At 42.9% G+C, this 17,833-nt stretch overlaps 1 protein-coding gene across 1 annotated transcript in view; it reads left to right on the top strand.

Annotated features, from left to right (window-relative positions):
* The window catches only part of ABCA12 (ATP binding cassette subfamily A member 12), a 140,206-nt gene that overhangs the window by 11,500 nt on the left and 110,873 nt on the right, over positions 1–17,833 (top strand). The window contains exons 3-4 of the mRNA XM_033153541.1: positions 12,213–12,360; positions 17,619–17,707. Coding sequence (XP_033009432.1) covers positions 12,213–12,360; positions 17,619–17,707 — 237 coding nt within the window. The remainder of the gene's footprint in view (positions 1–12,212; positions 12,361–17,618; positions 17,708–17,833) is intronic.

Raw genomic sequence — 17,833 nt, 5'->3', positions numbered from 1 at the left:
GAAACTAGTTGAACAAGATCCTTCTCCTGTTAGCTAATAGTTTCTGGTCTCTGCATGATATTAAAAAAAGGAAAAGAATTAGCAGTTGTGCAATTCAATGTTGAAATAAAACACTATACCAGAATATTTTTCTAACCAATCCTACACTTAATCCAAACTAACATTGTAGAACTTCGTCTCAATGGTCACTGCTGGACACTTCCAGCATTAGCTGCAGTTGGGGAGTTTAACAGGGACAAATAAACTGCATGGCTACAAAATAAAAAATAGAATTCCTTCCAGTAGCACCTTAGAGACCAACTAAGTTTGTTCTTGGTATGAGCTTTCGTGTGCATGCACACTTCGAAAGCTCATATCAAGAACAAACTTAGTTGGTCTCTAAGATGCTACTGGAAGGAATTTTTTATTTTATTTTTTTATTTTGTTTTGACTATGGTAGACCAACACTGCTACCTACCTGTAACTGCATGGCTACAGTTCATCTTTAAGGGCTCAGAACCCACGTTAGTCTGGCAATTTCCGGCTAATCACAGCCATGAGAGGTTTGACATCTTCTGGAGCAAAGGAAGATGGTTATGTAGAGTGGAAGGTATCACCAATTTTTCCCATCAATATTAGAAAGAATTGGGCTGTGGGCTTCATTTCTTTGCTTACCAGAGATGGAGGGCTGGGTAATCTTAAAATAATAAAGTGGAGAGGAGCTACTTAATCCTTTTCCATTGGACGCGTGTCTGCTAAAAACCCTACCCGGCTGCTTTGCTCCCTGGAGGAGAAAAAAACCAACGCAGACTTGGGATGCTCCCAGACAGGAGGTTATTGTGGAATCAGTGCTGCTCATGCACACAAGCTTTTTTTGCAGTGACCAAATGATGTTGTCACCAAAATGCCATTCTGCACTTCTTCTTTTTGGTATGTTTTAATGCGGATTACGCCTTACTGTGGGGAATCCAATCAGGAGAAATAGCCACTGTGTATCTACGGTAACCACTAGTGTGGAAGCTCATTAGAACATTTTTGGAAGGGGGGCGGTGGTTTGTCACGTGTGTGCTGGTATTTCAGTTGGTGGCTTCTCGGGCAGTACCCTTACTTCCATTAGCTCCTCACTTGAGCATGACTCAGTCATTATATCTCAGCAGCACCCAATAACACTCCTCTCCCAATTTCCACTGTTTGCTAGACATTCCTATACCAACAACCCAGCTCAGCAGAGCTGGTCTCTCAAGATCTCCACACAGTAAAGTAGGGGATTACCTTGGAGGCTGTAACTGCAGTATTCCCAATGTTTTTAGACATGACCAGCCTCCCTGTCCTCCCAAAAAACAAACACAAATGGGTTGTGTTGTGAACCAAGAAGGCATCTACATATTTTGGAGATCCCACATCTCTTACCTAGAGGGCCAGAGTCATTCGTGTTGTCTATGCTTGCAGAAGATAGCCAGGTTACACCTGCTGTTTTCTCACTCCAGGCATCTAAGCCTCAGCTTGGTGTACTCCCCACCCACACCATCTAAATGGAGATTTTGGAGTCAATGTGTATTTTATATACATTCCACAAATGACAGAGCAATGTGCTTCCTTTGCAACATCCACACATAAAATAGCCTGGTGAATCAAAGCATCTTCCTATTAACTTGAGTTGCAGCTGTCCTTAGGACTTCCATTTCATTCTCCTAACTATACAGTGCCCTGTCAACACATTTCCGCCATATTGAACCTTGTCTTCTAGAGCGGCTTTGCACATTGTATTTTGCTCCCGGCATCTGTGGGCAAAAGCAGTAACATTCCAGTGGACAACCGTTAAAATGCATAATGGATTTCCTTAAGCTGATGCCTCTTCTTACAATAAATAAATAATATGATCAACAATGGCATTTTAAACTGCATATCACTATTTGGTAAACTCTGCCACAACAGAAGTCCTCTCAGTAGCTCAGCACTAGCCTAGAAACCTCAAGGGCAGCAGTAAGAGATTTTAGGTATGTTAAAAATAGGAAAGAAAACATTCAGTTTTTGTCCCAGTGAAAGATGTCACTTTGAAAATAATTTCCTCAGAACTGATGCTTATGTACAACTCAAGCTGGTGATGTAATGTCCATTTTCATTGTGGGGAAATATCATTCCAGATACTTTATAAGAAGGAGAGTGGCACAGAGCTGGCTCAACACTTTGTGTCTTCTTCCTCCCCACTGTCACCAATACTTCCTCCTGTCTTTCTCCCTGATCTGCTGTTGTGCCAGGACTATCCATGCCACACTGAGGAAGGGGTCCTATGAGTATACCACCACCATTTTGCTGCAATGGTGGCAAAGCTTGTAAAGTTAAATTTTAACAGGATTTGCCTCTGTCGTGGCTAAGGGGCAGTGGCACAGGTAATCTCCAGGGCCTCCTTACCTACACTGCCTCACCCTCAGGAAGGATCCCAGATGGGGGCACAATCCACCACCTATCCTGAACAGCTGCCTGAGGAGTGCATCAAGGTTAAAGCCCTGCTGTTCCAAAACCTAACTTATGTAAGTTATTTTCAGGATACATGCATTCAGAATTTTTAAATACTTTGCTACTGGAATAATCGGAGGGACGCGGGTGGCGCTGTGGGTTAAACCACAGAGCCTAGGGCTTGACAATCTGAAGGTTGGTGGCTCAAATCCCCACGACGGGGTGAGCTCCCATTGCTCGGTCCCGGCTCCTGCCCACCTAGCAGTTTGAAAGCACGAAGTGCAAGTAGATAAATAGGTACTGCTCCGGCGGGAAGGTAAACGGTGTTTCCGTGCACTGCTCTGGTTTGCCAGAAGTGGCTTTGTCATGCTGGCCACATGACCTGGAAGCTGTACACCAGCTCCCTCAGCCTATAGAGCGAGATGAGCGCTGCAACCCCAGAGTCGTCCAAGACTAGACCTAACGGTCAGGGGTACCTTTACCTTTACTGAAATATTCTTTTTTTTTTTTTAAATCATTTTTATTAACTTTTCCAATCATAAAAATCACATCATATATTTATAAATATCAATTAATCCATATAACCCAATTAGTCCAGATAAGTCCAAATAAATTGCCGAATTATTAGATTTTTCTTTTAAGACTTCCCTTGCTTCAGACAATCAGGATCTCGATCATCCTCTTAATTTCATTGCCTTCCGTAGTCCGGTGTCTTCCATCTCTTTTCTGATGTTGTCCTTCTTTTCATTTTTTTTTTCATGCCACTGAGTGCTTTCACAAGTGAGATAAAACGACCAAAATCCATCCTGACTGTGTGGATTTTGTGTCCATACTCTTTTCCACCCCCCTGGCGCGGCACCTCTCGTTCTTATCCAAAAGTCCCATCTCAACGGTCGCCATCTTAACTTAACTTCGATGAATTCCATATTTTGCGCTTGCTTAAATCATTCTGGCTGCTTCAAAGTCTTTCCAAGAGTGGGAGCCTTTCCATATATAAGTCCGTACATTTTAAAAAAGTTTATGGCATTTCCACTCTCTATGACTTTCACAGCCCGATCTGCTGCAGTCGACCTCTAATTAATCTGCGTCATAAATCACTCCAGACACTCCAAGAAGTCGGCTAAGTCTCTAACAGAGGTAAAGAGGCAACCAAACAGCCAGGGGTGTAATTATGTCGTAAATTCCTTTCCACACAGTTTATCTCCAATCTCACTTGTAAATACTAAGAGCGTTTCTTCAAGGGGGGTTTTGCCCACAGAAATATCCAAACTCCATAGCATGAAGCAAGGCTCCCCCCCCCTTCATTCAATTCCCACATACCGATAGAATGTTACAGTCCTCTTTTCTTCTTATCTTCTCGGTGGCTGGATTTTTAAGCAAAATATCTCTTCTCCTTCTTGTCTGAAGCAAGTCCAAAACATTACCGAATTATTCACTTAAGTCCTGGAACCCAGGGCAGGAAGAGTGGCGTCAGGGAGAGCCGAAGTTCTCTCGGGGGCTATGCGTCCAAACCCCCCTTTCCCTCCCTCCTCAGAGGTCGGGACAGGGTTAATGGGCATCGCGGACGAGGCAGCTCTTCCCACCGATCCTGGGAAGATTTCGGGAGGCTGATTTACTCCCATCTCAGCCCCTAATTACCCCGTGAGACTCGGGAGAGTTGGAATTTTCGGCCATCTTCCTCCCACCCAAAAGCGGAAGTCCTTACCTTTACTGAAATATTCAGCTCCTACCTATTATGTGCCAATCCCTGCCCTCCCTCACCCCCAACTCTGTATCGAGGAAACTCAAATTCGGTGTCAGATTTAAAATTATCATAGTTTTTTTTTAAAAATTAAATGTTTTTAGGGTTTTTACAATTTAAAGCACAAAACATTACATGGTTAAATTTTTTCATGCTCCCCCCTCTCCCACCAAGGGAAGCAAATATCCAAGCCCCCCTCTCACAGGAGCACTTACAATGCCTTTTCAAATTTAACCAATTAACTTGTATAAATCATTGCTTAAGCCTGGCCCTTTTCCTGGGCCAGACATTCTTACTTTTCTTAATTTCATCATCAATTGACTTCCTCTGATCCCCCACTGTTGAATTCAAAATCAAACCTAATTCCCAGTTTTCCAATTCATCCTCCATTCTACTTTACACACTATAACTTTCCTCCTTATCACTTTTACACATATTTATTCATCTGGAGTAAAATTATCATAGTTTATGTACTTTGTGTTGCAGAATTATTCTCAGTTTTTGAATTTTTAGTCAACAAGTGTACTATAGTGACGTGTAGTATGGGGTATGTCAGGACTTGCAAGGCAGCAGGTGCAGGAGAACTTACCTAGTCATGAGAGTGGTATTGGATTCTGGACAGTTTACAGTGAAAGTTAAAACCATATCATATGGAGAGAAAAATACATCAGTTCAATGTATAGAACAGAATAAAACAGCAGCTGAATAAAACCAAAGTAAAACCAGAAATGGTGAATGAAAATACTAATGAGTTATTCTGGCACTTATGGTAGAAAACTGCACAAGTACCTCACTCTGGTTATAAAAAAAATAAAAGAACTATCACTTTGCTACCCTTTTATGATACCCATAACCAGCTGCCCGAGGTGGTTGCCTCACCCTGCCTAATGGTAGAGCCAGCTCTGAATGCTATGCAACGCAATACTAGGACGTTGCTCTTTATGAAGAAGTAAATCTGTGCCTAGGCTATACCAGCTTACAGGTCTACAGATAGAAAACTACCATGTATTTAAAGAGATACGGTAAAGAGTAAATTTCCAAGTAGGGTTAGAAATATGGACAGCAGTCAAAAACACTACGGCAAATATATAGAATTAATTGGGTGGCATAAAAAGGATATGCAGCGAGAAAGAAAGAAAGAAAGAAAGAAAGAAAGAAAGAAAGAAAGAAAGTGTAAGGACTCTCAGTGGTTGCTCATGAGGAACCAGGCTGACTCCGAACTTCTACAAACTAAGTTCTTTATTGTGCAGATATTTACAGTGGAGGTGGGTACCCCGTGTTGGTCTGCCATAGTCAAAACAAAATACAAAAATTCCTTCCAGTAGCACCTTAGAGACCAACTAAGTTTGTTCTTGGTATGAGCTTTCGTGTGCATGCACACTTTGCTACCCTTTTATGATACCCATAAGTGTGCATGCACACGAAAGCTCATACCAAGAACAAAATTAGTTGGTCTCTAAGGTGCTACTGGAAAGAAATTTTTATTTTATTTACAGTGGAGTAAAAGTAACGACGTCCAGCTCATCCCTCCGCAGAGTCAGGGAATGTCCGTTTCCGGTTTTTAGTCCAACATAAGAGGCGCGGGATTCTTAACCCCCGCCTCCCCCTTCCACGTCCTTCCTCCCTACAAAAACGGGGCGTGGGAAAAGGTCCCTGTCCCCTACTTCCTGCTTGGTGCTGAAGCTCTCCAGCGCTGCCACAGCCCCTGCCCCGACTTCCTGCTTCCATCTCCCCCTCCCCACTGGAGGAACGGTCGCTTCCTCCGCTCGAGGAAGACGACGAACTGCGCACCGGGAATGGTGGTTCCCTGTATTGCAAATGACCCGGGAACGCTACCTGCCGAGGCGAGGGGGGGTTTCCTGACAAAAAGAAAGAAAGAAAGGAAGAACCATGGAGAGATGAAGGTGGAAGTCTTTTGACAAGAAATTAGAGAATGAAAATGTAAGATGTGTATATTAAGTTTGTGAAAATGCATAAATAAAAAAATAAAAAAGAAGAAGACTACAGTGTTAGGAAGAAGCCTATGCTAACCCTTCTCCTTGATATTTTAGTTTTCTGTGTGCACCTGTGTCCACCTGCGTTCTAAAATAGTACAGCCTAGAGGCAGATTTACTGTCTCAGTGAGCACTAGACCCTAAGCCTCATTGTGAAGATAAGGGTTTGGGAAACATGCTTAAAGATGATGATTTTCAGGACCAAGAACAGGATGTGTTTGAAGGCTCAGTTCCACTAATTTTATTTTCAACCTCAGTTGACAGCCAATTTTAATTTCTTAGGTCCGTCATACTTTACTAGATGCTAGAAAATAGATCCTGAAATTATCAGAAGTACCAGAATGGAGGAGGTGAAGCAGCATTTTTGAGGGATTGTTTCTCTCATCCTCTAAGCAAGAGCACCTGACTTTCTGGGATACATGAGAAACTTTGCTCAGGAGGAAGCACTGGGTGTGAGGTGCAGTGGGAGGAAAATGTAGGTCTCTGCTCCTTCCACAGCATCCCAGATATCAGTGAAGAAATTTGAGTATGACTTGGAACCTGAATTGATCTGGGTGGTGTGGGCAGAAAGCCAGTTCAAGCGCTGTGGTGGCAAGGAGAGGGAAGCGTTTCTGATGCTTGGAAAGAAAGATCTAATCGGGAACATACTCCCTAGTGATAAACAGAAAACAAGAAAACCTGTTGGCCTCTTGCTTGCTTAATGTTGGGAAGATGAAGATTCCTTTAAAAATCAAAATCAATTCTAATAATGATTTAAAAAAAAACCCTTTAAAAACAAACATTTGTGATCAGTAACTCTGAAGAAAAACATAGCTAGTGTTACCAAAGTGTGTTATCCTCCTAAAGCAGAGTTGTCCAGCCTGATGCTCTCAGGTGTTAGGAATAATAATAATAATAATAATAATAATAATAATAATTTATTTATACCCCGCCCATCTGGCTGGGTTTCCCCAGGCACTCTGGGCGGCTTCCAACAGAACATTAAAATGCAATAATCTATTAAACATTAGAAGCCTCCCTAAACAGGGCTGCCTTCAGTTGTCTTCTAAAGGTCTGGTTGTTGTTTTTCTCTTTCACATCTGGTGGGAGGGCGTTCCACAGGGCAGGTGCCACTACCGAGAAGGCCCTCTGCCTGGTTCCCTGTAACTTGGCTTCTCGTAGTGAGGGAACCGCCAGAAGGCCCTCGGCAACGATGAGGGTGGAGACACTCCTTCAGGTAGTTCCCATTATAGATTATAGTTCCCATTATTCCTGACCATTGGCCATGCTGAGCAGAGCTAATATAAATTGCCTGGAAGACACCAGCTAGAGGAAGGTTATCCCCAAACAATGGTGCTTTCAGTCTTAGACAGAACCCAGAACATATTGCCTGTTGGCATGTTTTCCATTGCTAGTGACCAAAATGAGTTTCACCCTCACAGTATAAATGTGGGATATCTCAGCTCCACATTTGTAAAGTAGGGGTGGGCCAACAGGTTGTTTGAAGGATTCTGTGTGTGCTTGAATAGCTGCAGTGGTGTAGCAAAGGGGTGACCCAGGTGCAAAATTGTTAGGGGTGCAAAATTTCAACACTCGGTGCTGCCTTACTTAATACAGGCGTGTGCTTCTGTTACTGGGGTCCGTTGAAAACAGCTTCTCCATGAGAACCAGGAAGTGACTTCCACAGACAACAGAGCGACTTCTCTTTTCTTATCTCTGCAGCTATGATCTCCTGTGTGACGCAGATGCAATTAGGCAGTTGCATGTGCATGTCTTTTCCATCCTTTTTCCTCCCACTCCTCCTGCGAGTTCCCAGACGCTGGCAACCCATGCTATGCCACTGAATAGCTGTGCAGTTATAGAACAGCAGAGGCCTAAAGCTTCTAAGCAAGCCGGAGAAGCATTGAGGGTCCTTCAGCTGGGGGAAGGGAGCACTTTAACAGAGCCCCCACCCCATCACCGGCTCGCACGAGCCAGTGGCAGGCTGGGTGCTCCATTAACTGCTCGGATAACGGGAGCGGCAACCGTGCGCCCCTCAGTGGAACAGTTTCATGGAGCCTGCACACCACCACTGGTGGGTCAGGGGCTCCATAAAACTGCTTGGCTGAGGAAAGGGCAGTCACACACTCCTCAGCCTTGCCAATGCAGCTTGTATCTCCCTCTGCGTCGGTATGAGGGCAGAGTGGGATGGTGGCTTCACTCCACAGTATATCACTAACTGCTGCTGCTCCTAGGTCCCTCTGCTTCCAGCACCCAGCGGCAGCTTGTGTCTCTTTTGGTGCACTGGGCACTGGTGGTAGAGGAACTCAGGAGTGGCAGCGGTTTCACTCACAGTATACTGCTGAGTGATGCCGCCATTGCAGTCTGCCCCTCATAATGGCCCTGGGTATCAATGTATTAATACATTGCCCAGGCTCACTTAAAATCAGGGATCAGGGTACTTAAAATAGTAGTTTTGAGTGCTGGATTGAGACTTGGGAGACCAGATTCTCATCCCTACTCAAGCGTGATGCTTGTTAGGAGGATAAAATGGAGAGCGGAAGAACCTTGGAGGCCTCCTTCAAACAGAGGTCTGATAGCCCTTAAGGAATCTCCTCAGTGGTCAGAATAGTTAGCGATTCCTGCCTTAGACTGCAAACTTAAAACTTTCTATGAAGTTTCTATGAACTCAGAGGGACCTCTGAATAAACATGTGTTGTGCTGTGAGAATCTGAAACTGATGTTCCTATGAACTGCTATGTTCTTACTTGCTATTCTGTTCCTTTTCTTTTGATGGAACAATATTTTGCATTTAATATTGATTTAATTTTTTTATTTTCCTGTATTTTTTGTATTTAAAGCCATTTGAGTGTTTTTTATATATTTTAATTCCCCCAGTTTTATACTCTCTCCTTGTTGTTGTTTCAGGGATTGCATATTTGCTTTTATTTGTTGGCTACAATTATGGTTTTTCCTGTATTTTTCTTATTGTATATATAGATTTTTCAGTCATGGGACAGAAAGGTGGGGTAGAAATGCTTACATAAACGAAACTTACTGCCCTTACATGATATAAATAGCAAGCACCAATGGTTTGATGTTGTAACCACCAACAGGAAAACCTGCGCATATATATATATATATATATATATATATATGTCTCTAGTCTCTGAACCCCTTTGCCCATGACTGGTGTTCTGTCCTAAGAAGGCACTAATTAACTGCTTTGTCATTTTAACATTATGTTGCTTTAATTACATTAAAATCCACTTCTAGAACAGGAAGGCAACTGTGCAATCATTGTTGCTTTGCTATCCAACAGTCATTAATTAATAAGTAGACTTCCTTTGTGATTTTCAACTCTAAAGCAGAGTTAACACCCCACAGTCCTCTCCTTTATTAATATAAAGGACTATGGTGGAGTGAACTAGTCATTTCTGGCTGCAGTCTCAAGGGTCATAAGAAGAATCCTATGTTGTAGCTGTGCCAGATGCTTTTAAAGCCATGCAACTGCTGGCCATCACTTCCTCTTGTGGAAGCAAATTCAACAGTTTAACTACATGCAACAAAGGTGGAGTTTTTTTGGTCCTGAACCTTCCAATATTCAGCTTCGTTGGATGTTCATGAGTTCTAGTATTGACAAGGGAGAAAAGCTTTTCTCCACACCATGCCAGTTAGGCTAAACTAAATGTGCTCTTAGCAGACCGAATATTTACACATGAGCTTTCATCAGTTGAGGGTATGATCTAAAATTCAAAAAGGGAATGCCAGTGAGCTGTGTGTGAACTCATCCCTTCCTTACAGCTTTCCCCTCAGCAGGGACAGACTTTGGTAATATGGCATCCTGAGTGAAGACAAAATTTGGCAACTCTCAGAAATATGTCTTATTTTCACAGTAATTCATTTTGGTACTGTAAGGTCCTTGGATGGTTGCTCATGAGAAACCAGGCAAAACTCCAGCCGTTTCTTTAGTAGTTTTATTGTGCATACTACCTATGTACAGGGCAGAGCTTAAAAGTTCATGTCTGTATCAATTGTCTGCAGAATCCGGGAGTGGCCCCTTCCGGTTCTGACGCCAACATAAGAGTTTCGGTATACGAAATCTCGGCCTCCCCTCTTTTCGTTTCACCCCTCTGTGTACTTGGGGCAACGGAAATAGCGTGTCTCCCTCCTCGCCCGCTGAGCGAGAGGAGTGCAAGGTCTCTCCAACATCCCCAGAGCCTCGGCTCTCCAGCTCCTGAGCTGCCTGCCCCTTCCCATTGGAGACCTCGCTGCTCCCTCCGCAGGACGAGGAGGTGCTACTGGTCAGGTGGGGCTGAGGCTCTCTGTAGCATCCTGAGAGCCCTTCCACCACCCTGCGCTGAGCTGGGGACAGTTCCCCGACAGGTACATTTGCTTTTTAATGGATCCTCTCAGTAGGTATCCCATATAAATATATTATCTTGCGCTTCCTTGTCTTGGTGTCCTTTGTGGGGAAACCTCCTGCACTGCCCTAAATCTGCCATTGCTCCCAGCCAGATTCCAGTACCAAAAGTGAGCTGGCGGAGGGTGGACTGCAGGAGAAAGAGAGGTGAAGAAGAGGTCGGTTCAGCACATACCTGATATGCACTTTAAATCATACCACCACACATGTGATTGGGACTAACTCATATTAAAAATATCAACGATAAAGGCACAGATTTTAATGACTTTGGATGAATACTGTTTTCTGTGCACTATTTAGTCAGCTTTTACACTAGGGTGTATTAAGAGTTCATAAGTGAGGGGAAACCTTGGTGCATTGCATCCAGAAAACCAGGCAAGGATAAAGTAACCTGGGAAACAGAATGCCAAATGCTCATCAGTCCATTACTCTTAATCATCATCATCATCATCGTTTATTTGTATGAATGAATAGTCTTTATTACGGTCAGAGACCAAAAAATCAATAAAACAATTTGTTTCATAAATAGCATCTATATACTAAAATCACATTTAAATTTTATAACCAGCACATTTAGACTTTAAAAATTGGTGAGATATCTCATCAATCTGAGCTTACAACATGAAAAGATTTACATAATTACAAAAATATAACATAAGTTTTAATAGGCAATAAATTACATATCAATAGATGTACAATAAAATTAAGCGATTCCCATGTAAGTCATAATAAGGGCAAACAATAATGAATCTTAAAAACACCCAAAACAACAAAATAAAGCATCTCCAAAATTAAATCTTGACCTCAACAAAAAACCCAAAACAATACCCCACACCAAGTGTCTCTAGGTATCCTGAGAAGCAGGTCCTGCCGGACCCACAGCGAAGGTGGCCTCTGGCCTTTTCAGCAGCCTCAGTTTTTCTAAGGGCCAGTCAGGGCCTCGCCCTTCTAGGCCAGGTGCAAAGAGGCTAGCAAGGTAAGGAGCAGGTCTGGCAGGACTATGAGCAAAGCATAGTATATGATATGTTATAAAGGTTTTTAGAATGATCTGAGTGGCTATATCCATTCTTGCCTCTTCTAGTCTTCCTTGATTTATTTTAGAGACCAACTAAGTTTGTTCTTGGTATGAGCTTTCGTGTGCATGCACACTTCTTCAGACCAAGAACAAACTTAGTTGGTCTCTAAGGTGGTACTGGAAGGAATTTTTTATTTTATTTTGTTTTGGCTATGGCAGACCTACCTGTAACTTGATTTATTTTGTTCATCCTGGAGCTGGGTACTTCTTCTGTACTCCGTATAAGACAGGCTATGGATCTTGCACAGGGGGTCCTAAGCTGCAGGACCCTCTCCAGATGGAGCCTTGAATGCATGGAGAACAGCGGTGGGAAGTGTGACCCCCCTTGATCTGGTTGGCCGTCTGCACAGGGCTTTGTTTATTCTGCCCTTTGAGTTGGCCGCTGGAAATAAACATCACTCTTCTTTGTACTTAGACTTGCTGTCAAAACCTTCATTTCTAATCTGTGCATGGTTCATGTTTTATTTCTCTTCATTATCAGAAACTCTTAATAATAAAAAATGGAGCGTCATAGTAATTTTTGACTGATTCTCATGCATACCACCAAGCCATACTGATTTATGCTTATTGTTGCCTTCTTTGCAGGTTATCTCGCCCCCCGGAACCTTCCCAGTGCGGGTTTCTTTCCATTTCTTCAAACTGTGCTTTGTAGTTCAGATGCCAGGTGCAAAAGCACACCATATACACCTGAAGACCTGCTACCAAAATTGAACGGTGTATCACCCATAAACAGGTAAGGGAGTAAGTCCTCTTGCTACATAAGAAGGGGGCCAAGGTCTCTTCTTATGGAGGGTGGGGGCAAGGCAGGTGGGAAAACCCCTTGCCTGATGAACAACAGAAAGTATTGTTTTTCCATAATACAATAAAATTAGAAATAAACAAAAAAGAAAAAGAAAAAAAAAGAAAAAGACAATAGAAATAAAGAAAGGAAAAAAGAGAAAGAGAGAAGAATAAGATAAAGAAAACAAAAGTAAAACATTAGCAAAAGGTGTAAGAGAACTTCCTTCTTCCATATATAGTAATTATTTTAAACCTTTCAGTCCATACAAACATCCATATTCTCCACTGTCTGTTAAACAGTATTTCTTTTAAGTTAGGATGTCTCAGAACCATTCATTTCTTTTTCCTACATTTCTTTTTCCAAGATAGGTTCCATAATTATGTTAACCGTTTTTTTTAAATTTTACCTCTGTTAATTCTGACCACCATGACTCCATATTGCATAAAGCGGGTTCTCCATCATAGAGAGCACGTGTTGCGGTGAGGGCCAGCAAGCCACCTCCATTGCTGTGGGCGGAGTAGTATGGATGACCACAGCTTGGATTGGGCCTGGGCTGTTGTTAGGGAGATTCATATGCATCAATTTGTGATGGACAGCCAGCAGCCTATATATGGGTCAGCTCATTGAGTGAGCTCCCTCTTGGCTGTTTGCTGCAGATCACCCGCCCTCCCTCCCTGTGTTTAGGCCTCTGCGCTGACTTTGCTATGCCTGTCATGGGGTCGTCTGCTTTTGGGGCAGGGGTCTGGTAGGAATTTTGCCAGTTGGCTGATTGGCTGTTGCCATCTGGTTTCTGCCTACTATGTAGCAACTAGTCACAACTTGTAAGGTTGGCAGTTAGGCATTGGTCATTATGTGTGATTGGAGGGGCGGTAGTCTCTCCAAATGGTGATGGTGTGCTGGGAATTCTGTTAAAGGAATCCAGGGGCTCATATGCCCCTGGGAACCATTGGGGAGAGGGAGGGTTCTGCCTACCAACCCCCATATCTCTTCCCAGATGGGATTTCCCACTGCTGACACGTGGTCAGCTCTGTCCCGTTGGACAGCTAGTCTGGACCAGTGCCTACGCAACCACTCACATTGACTTGTATTTTAATAAAGTTGTGGCCTAAATTCTGCCAAAAACCCAAAGAAAAATTATGTCTCATGTCTGAGTTATTTTGGGGGTGGCGTTGGGGACCTCCACACACAATACTAAATTCTTACATCCAGATCCATGTTAAAGTCTCTCCATTGTGATCACACATTAGATCAAATATTCCATTTTTACTTCCCATTATAATCTGCTTGTTCTCATGCCCAGTTCTGTATGTTCAGTTTTATTTTCTGTTGTATCCTATTTCCAGTTTTGTTTATGTTTATGGTGACATCCTGCTCTCCTGCTCTAGCACTTTCCATTTTTGTTTTTTTCAGTCTTTTACCATAACTTTAATACCATCATTATCTGAATTCAGATCATATGCAGAGTACTTTTTCTTTGCTAGAACTAAAGACAGGCCAGCACTGAAGTCCCAGATCTTTTACCCCTTTTCAACTCTATCAGCACCAAGTTCAAATAATTCTCAAAATCACCACTTGTGATTTTATCTTTTACTTCTCCAAATCCTTGTGTGGGAATCATTTCCATTTCTGCATAACCGTCTGCTTCTTTCCGTTTAATTGTTTATTGATCCAGTCCTGCCAACATTTCATCTATTTGGTCTGAAGCCTCTGTGTATTCCCCCTTTCCATTTCCATTTTCGACCTCATATAACTCTGGCTCATTTCCCCCCCATCATTCCCTTCATCTTCATCAAACATTGATCTGATCATTGTAAATTATTCATCCATCAACTGCTGAACAATACCAACAGTCACTGGGTCATCCAAAGGTACCATATTGGGTGCTTTTTAACGTTCTAGAACTTATTAGACATTAAATCCACCTTAATGTTCCCCCTTAAAAGTCCTGGACTTCCGCAGCTGTAACTGTGTTATGTATCTCAAAAGCAGACTCTTGTGTGCCTCTTATCTCATGGCTAGTTATGGCTGCATCACTTTCGAATTCCCCAGTTCTTTAGTGGCAGGAAACAAAATAAAAGGATTGAGGATTTCCTCTCATCTGCTTTAATTTTTGTTGTCTACCAGAAATCAGGCTGTCTGCTTTGCTATAACACTTTAACAATTACAGGTATGTAGCCGTGTTGGTCTTCTGTAGTCGAAACAAAATAAAAAATTAAAAAATCCTTCCAGTAGCACCTTAAAGACCAACTAAGTTTGTTCTTGGTATGAGCTTTCGTGTGCATGCACTTTAAGGTGCTACTGGAAGGATTTTTTGTTTGTTTCAACTTTAACAATTAGTTTCCTTTCTGTTTTTTTCAGCCACAAAAGGTAGTACTCACAGATTTTCAAATTATAAATTTTCCCAAGCAGATGGAAACGGGATGTGTGATTCTCATTACAGTTTCATTGTCCCCAAGATGTTTTAAAGGGTTTTTTTAAAAGAGAGGGTTGATTCTTTTATTGGCGTTGCTCCTCAGCTTGCCAGCTCTTCCTTGCTCCTGTCCAAGTTGCAAGTTGCAGACAACAGAAAAATGTCTTTGATCCAAGTGTCTTGAGGATAAATCCTAGATCACCCTGTCTCCAGAGTGAGGAATAGACCCAAACTATCTGTGTGGTTTTTAACAATTACCACAGAGCTAGCAGATAGCTCTCTGAATCGCCGTAACTCTCTCAACTGCGGGAAGCTAGCCTGGCTTGATTAGCTTTTAACACTTGCTGAATCCAAGGATCAGAGGGATCTGGCGCATACAAACTCATAACAATAATATCAGCTTGCAGCAAAACTAGGTGAACAATTTTATCAAGCACATTCCTTGCTCCTCTAAGACTCTCTTAAGATTTGAAATATTTTGATTTAGACCACTCACAGGAAGTTTACCTTACCCCAAGTCTGACCACCTGGCTCTATTGTCTGCACTGATTCGCAGTAGCTCTCTTAGGTTTCAGACAGCAGACATTCCCAGCCCTACCTAGAGATGCTGGGGGTGGAACTTGAGGCCTTCTGCATGCAAACCAGGTGCTCTGTCACTGAGCTACATCTATTCTCCACCCAGAATCTCCTATATAATACTCTAACCCTGCATCCCTGCTTAAGGTCACACGGAATGTGTACAGCAAAGAGAGTGGTGGACCATCACATGATTGACCTTGATTTTTTGGTGTTAGACAATTAACTTAGGTAGGATTCATGAGAAATTCTCATAATGTCTTGAAAGAGAAAGGTAAGGAAATATGATAGGAGAGTTAATTGTAAATTAAAAACCTCCCAAGCTGCCCTCCACAGCCGAGTTTTTAGCCCAGAAGTGGTGAATCTTTTAGAGTTGTTGTTGTTTAGTCGTTTAGTCGTGTCCGACTCTTCATGACCCCATGGACCAGAGCACGCCAGGCACTCCTGTCTTCCACTGCCTCCTGCAGTTTGGTCAGACTCATGTTGGTAGCTTTGAGAACACTGTCCAACCATCTTGTCCTCTGTCGTCCCCTTCTCCTTGTGCCCTCCATCTTTCCCAACATCAGGGTCTTTTCCAGGGAGTCTTCTCTTCTCATGAGGTGGCCAAAGTATTGGAACCTCAGCTTCAGGATCTGTCCTTCTAGTGAGCACTCAGGGCTGATTTCCTTCAGAATGGATAGGTTTGATCTTCCTGCAGTCCATTGGACTCTCAAGAGTCCTCAAGCATCATAATTCAAAAGCATCAATTCTTCGGTGATCAGCCTTCTTTATGGTCCAGCTCTCACTTCCGTACATCGCTACTGGGAAAACCATAGCTTTAACTATACGGACCTTTGTCGGCAAGGTGATGTCTCTGCTTTTTAAGATGCTGTCTAGGTTTGTCATTGCTTTTCTCCCAAAGAAGCAGGCGTCTTTTAATTTCATGACTGCTGTCACCATCTGCAGTGATCATGGAACCCAATAAGGTAAAATCTCTCACTGCCTCCATTTCTTCCCCTTCTATATGCCAGGAGGTGATGGGACCAGTGGCCATGCTCTTAGTTTTTTTGATGTTGAGCTTCAGACCATATTTTGCACTCTCCTCTTTCACCCTCATTAAAAGGTTCTTTAATTCCTCCTCACTTTCTGCCATCAAGGTTGTGTCATCAGCATATCTGAGGTTGTTGATATTTCTTCCGGCAATCTTAATTCCGTCTTGGGATTCATCCAGTCCAGCCTTTCGCATGATGAATTCTGCATATAAGTTAAATAAGCAGGGGGACAATATACAGCCTTGTCGTACTCCTTTCCCAATTTTGAACCAATCAGTTATTCCATATCCAGTTCTAACTGTAGCTTCTTGTCCCACATAGAGTTAGAGAGCTGGAGTCTCTCATGGCAACCTTCTGGAGGCTATGTGCTCCTGGTGGGTCTTGGTTAGCACATTTTGGGGCTTCTTCTGATTCCTTGTGGTTGCAGGGGCTCTGTATCTTGTCATTAAGGTTGTGGTTAGACTTGCTGTTGTTCCCAGTCTTCCTTTCATCATGCTTACTTCTACCAGCATTTGTCTCAGTTAAGCACTGCCACATGCGCTGGCTTGAACTGTTGCACCAGCAACATACTGAGTGCTTCTGCCAGGGGTCAGCAAGGTTGATCTTGCCTGGGTTGGATCGGTCCTGTGGAGATTCCTCCATGGGCGATTTTCGGCATCTGCACAGACACAATTTTTAGTGTCTGCCTCTGCACAGACGTGATTTTCAGCACCGTGGAAGCGAGTTGCTGTGCTGCACCAGTTTAGCGCAGCATGCAAGCAATGCAACCCAGTTTGGGGGCAGCTCATGGGCCAGTCAAACGACCTCCACAGGCCACTTCCAGCCCATGGGCCTTAGGTTGCTGACTCCTGTGCTATACTGTTGCAGCATTACGTTGTGATGGAACTGCATTACGTTGTGATGGAACTGCAGTCTTGGATCTGGCCGTGTCCTCTTTTTGCCTTACTCTGTGAGAAAGACCACCAGGGGGGAAAGCAAATAGCTTGTCCGTAATGGAAATACCACCAAGATTGGTTCCAGAATGGTCCTAAACAAAACAGCAACCCATTGCTTGAAATAAAGGTAGTGCTTTATAAAGAAATTCACATTTTGGTAGGAAGAACTTGGCCTGAGTGGTTTAATGCAAGGAGCTTCAGTGAGGGGTAACTATAAGTGATGATGCAGGATTCTTCTCACTCCTTTTTCCTTATCAGAAAATGGAGAAGGTCAGCTAACCCGGAGAAGGACAGCAATCCATCATCCCAGAGTGCTGATGTTCCCAAAAGCAAGAATGGTTCATTGGGTAGGTTATTTGATTCTATTAAGAGTTTAGCAAACTTCCTCTCTTAGCAGCAGATAAATGTTATAACCAAGGGGAAGTGTTTGAACAAGGCCCAGGCGAGTCCTATTAAAACAATTGCTTTGTTTT

The sequence above is a fragment of the Lacerta agilis genome, chromosome 1 (genome assembly GCF_009819535.1).
Source record: "Lacerta agilis isolate rLacAgi1 chromosome 1, rLacAgi1.pri, whole genome shotgun sequence".
NCBI classification, from domain to species: Eukaryota; Metazoa; Chordata; class Lepidosauria; order Squamata; family Lacertidae; genus Lacerta; species Lacerta agilis.
The sequence above is the reverse complement of the archived record's forward strand: the minus strand, read 5'-3'. Positions and strand labels throughout refer to the sequence as shown.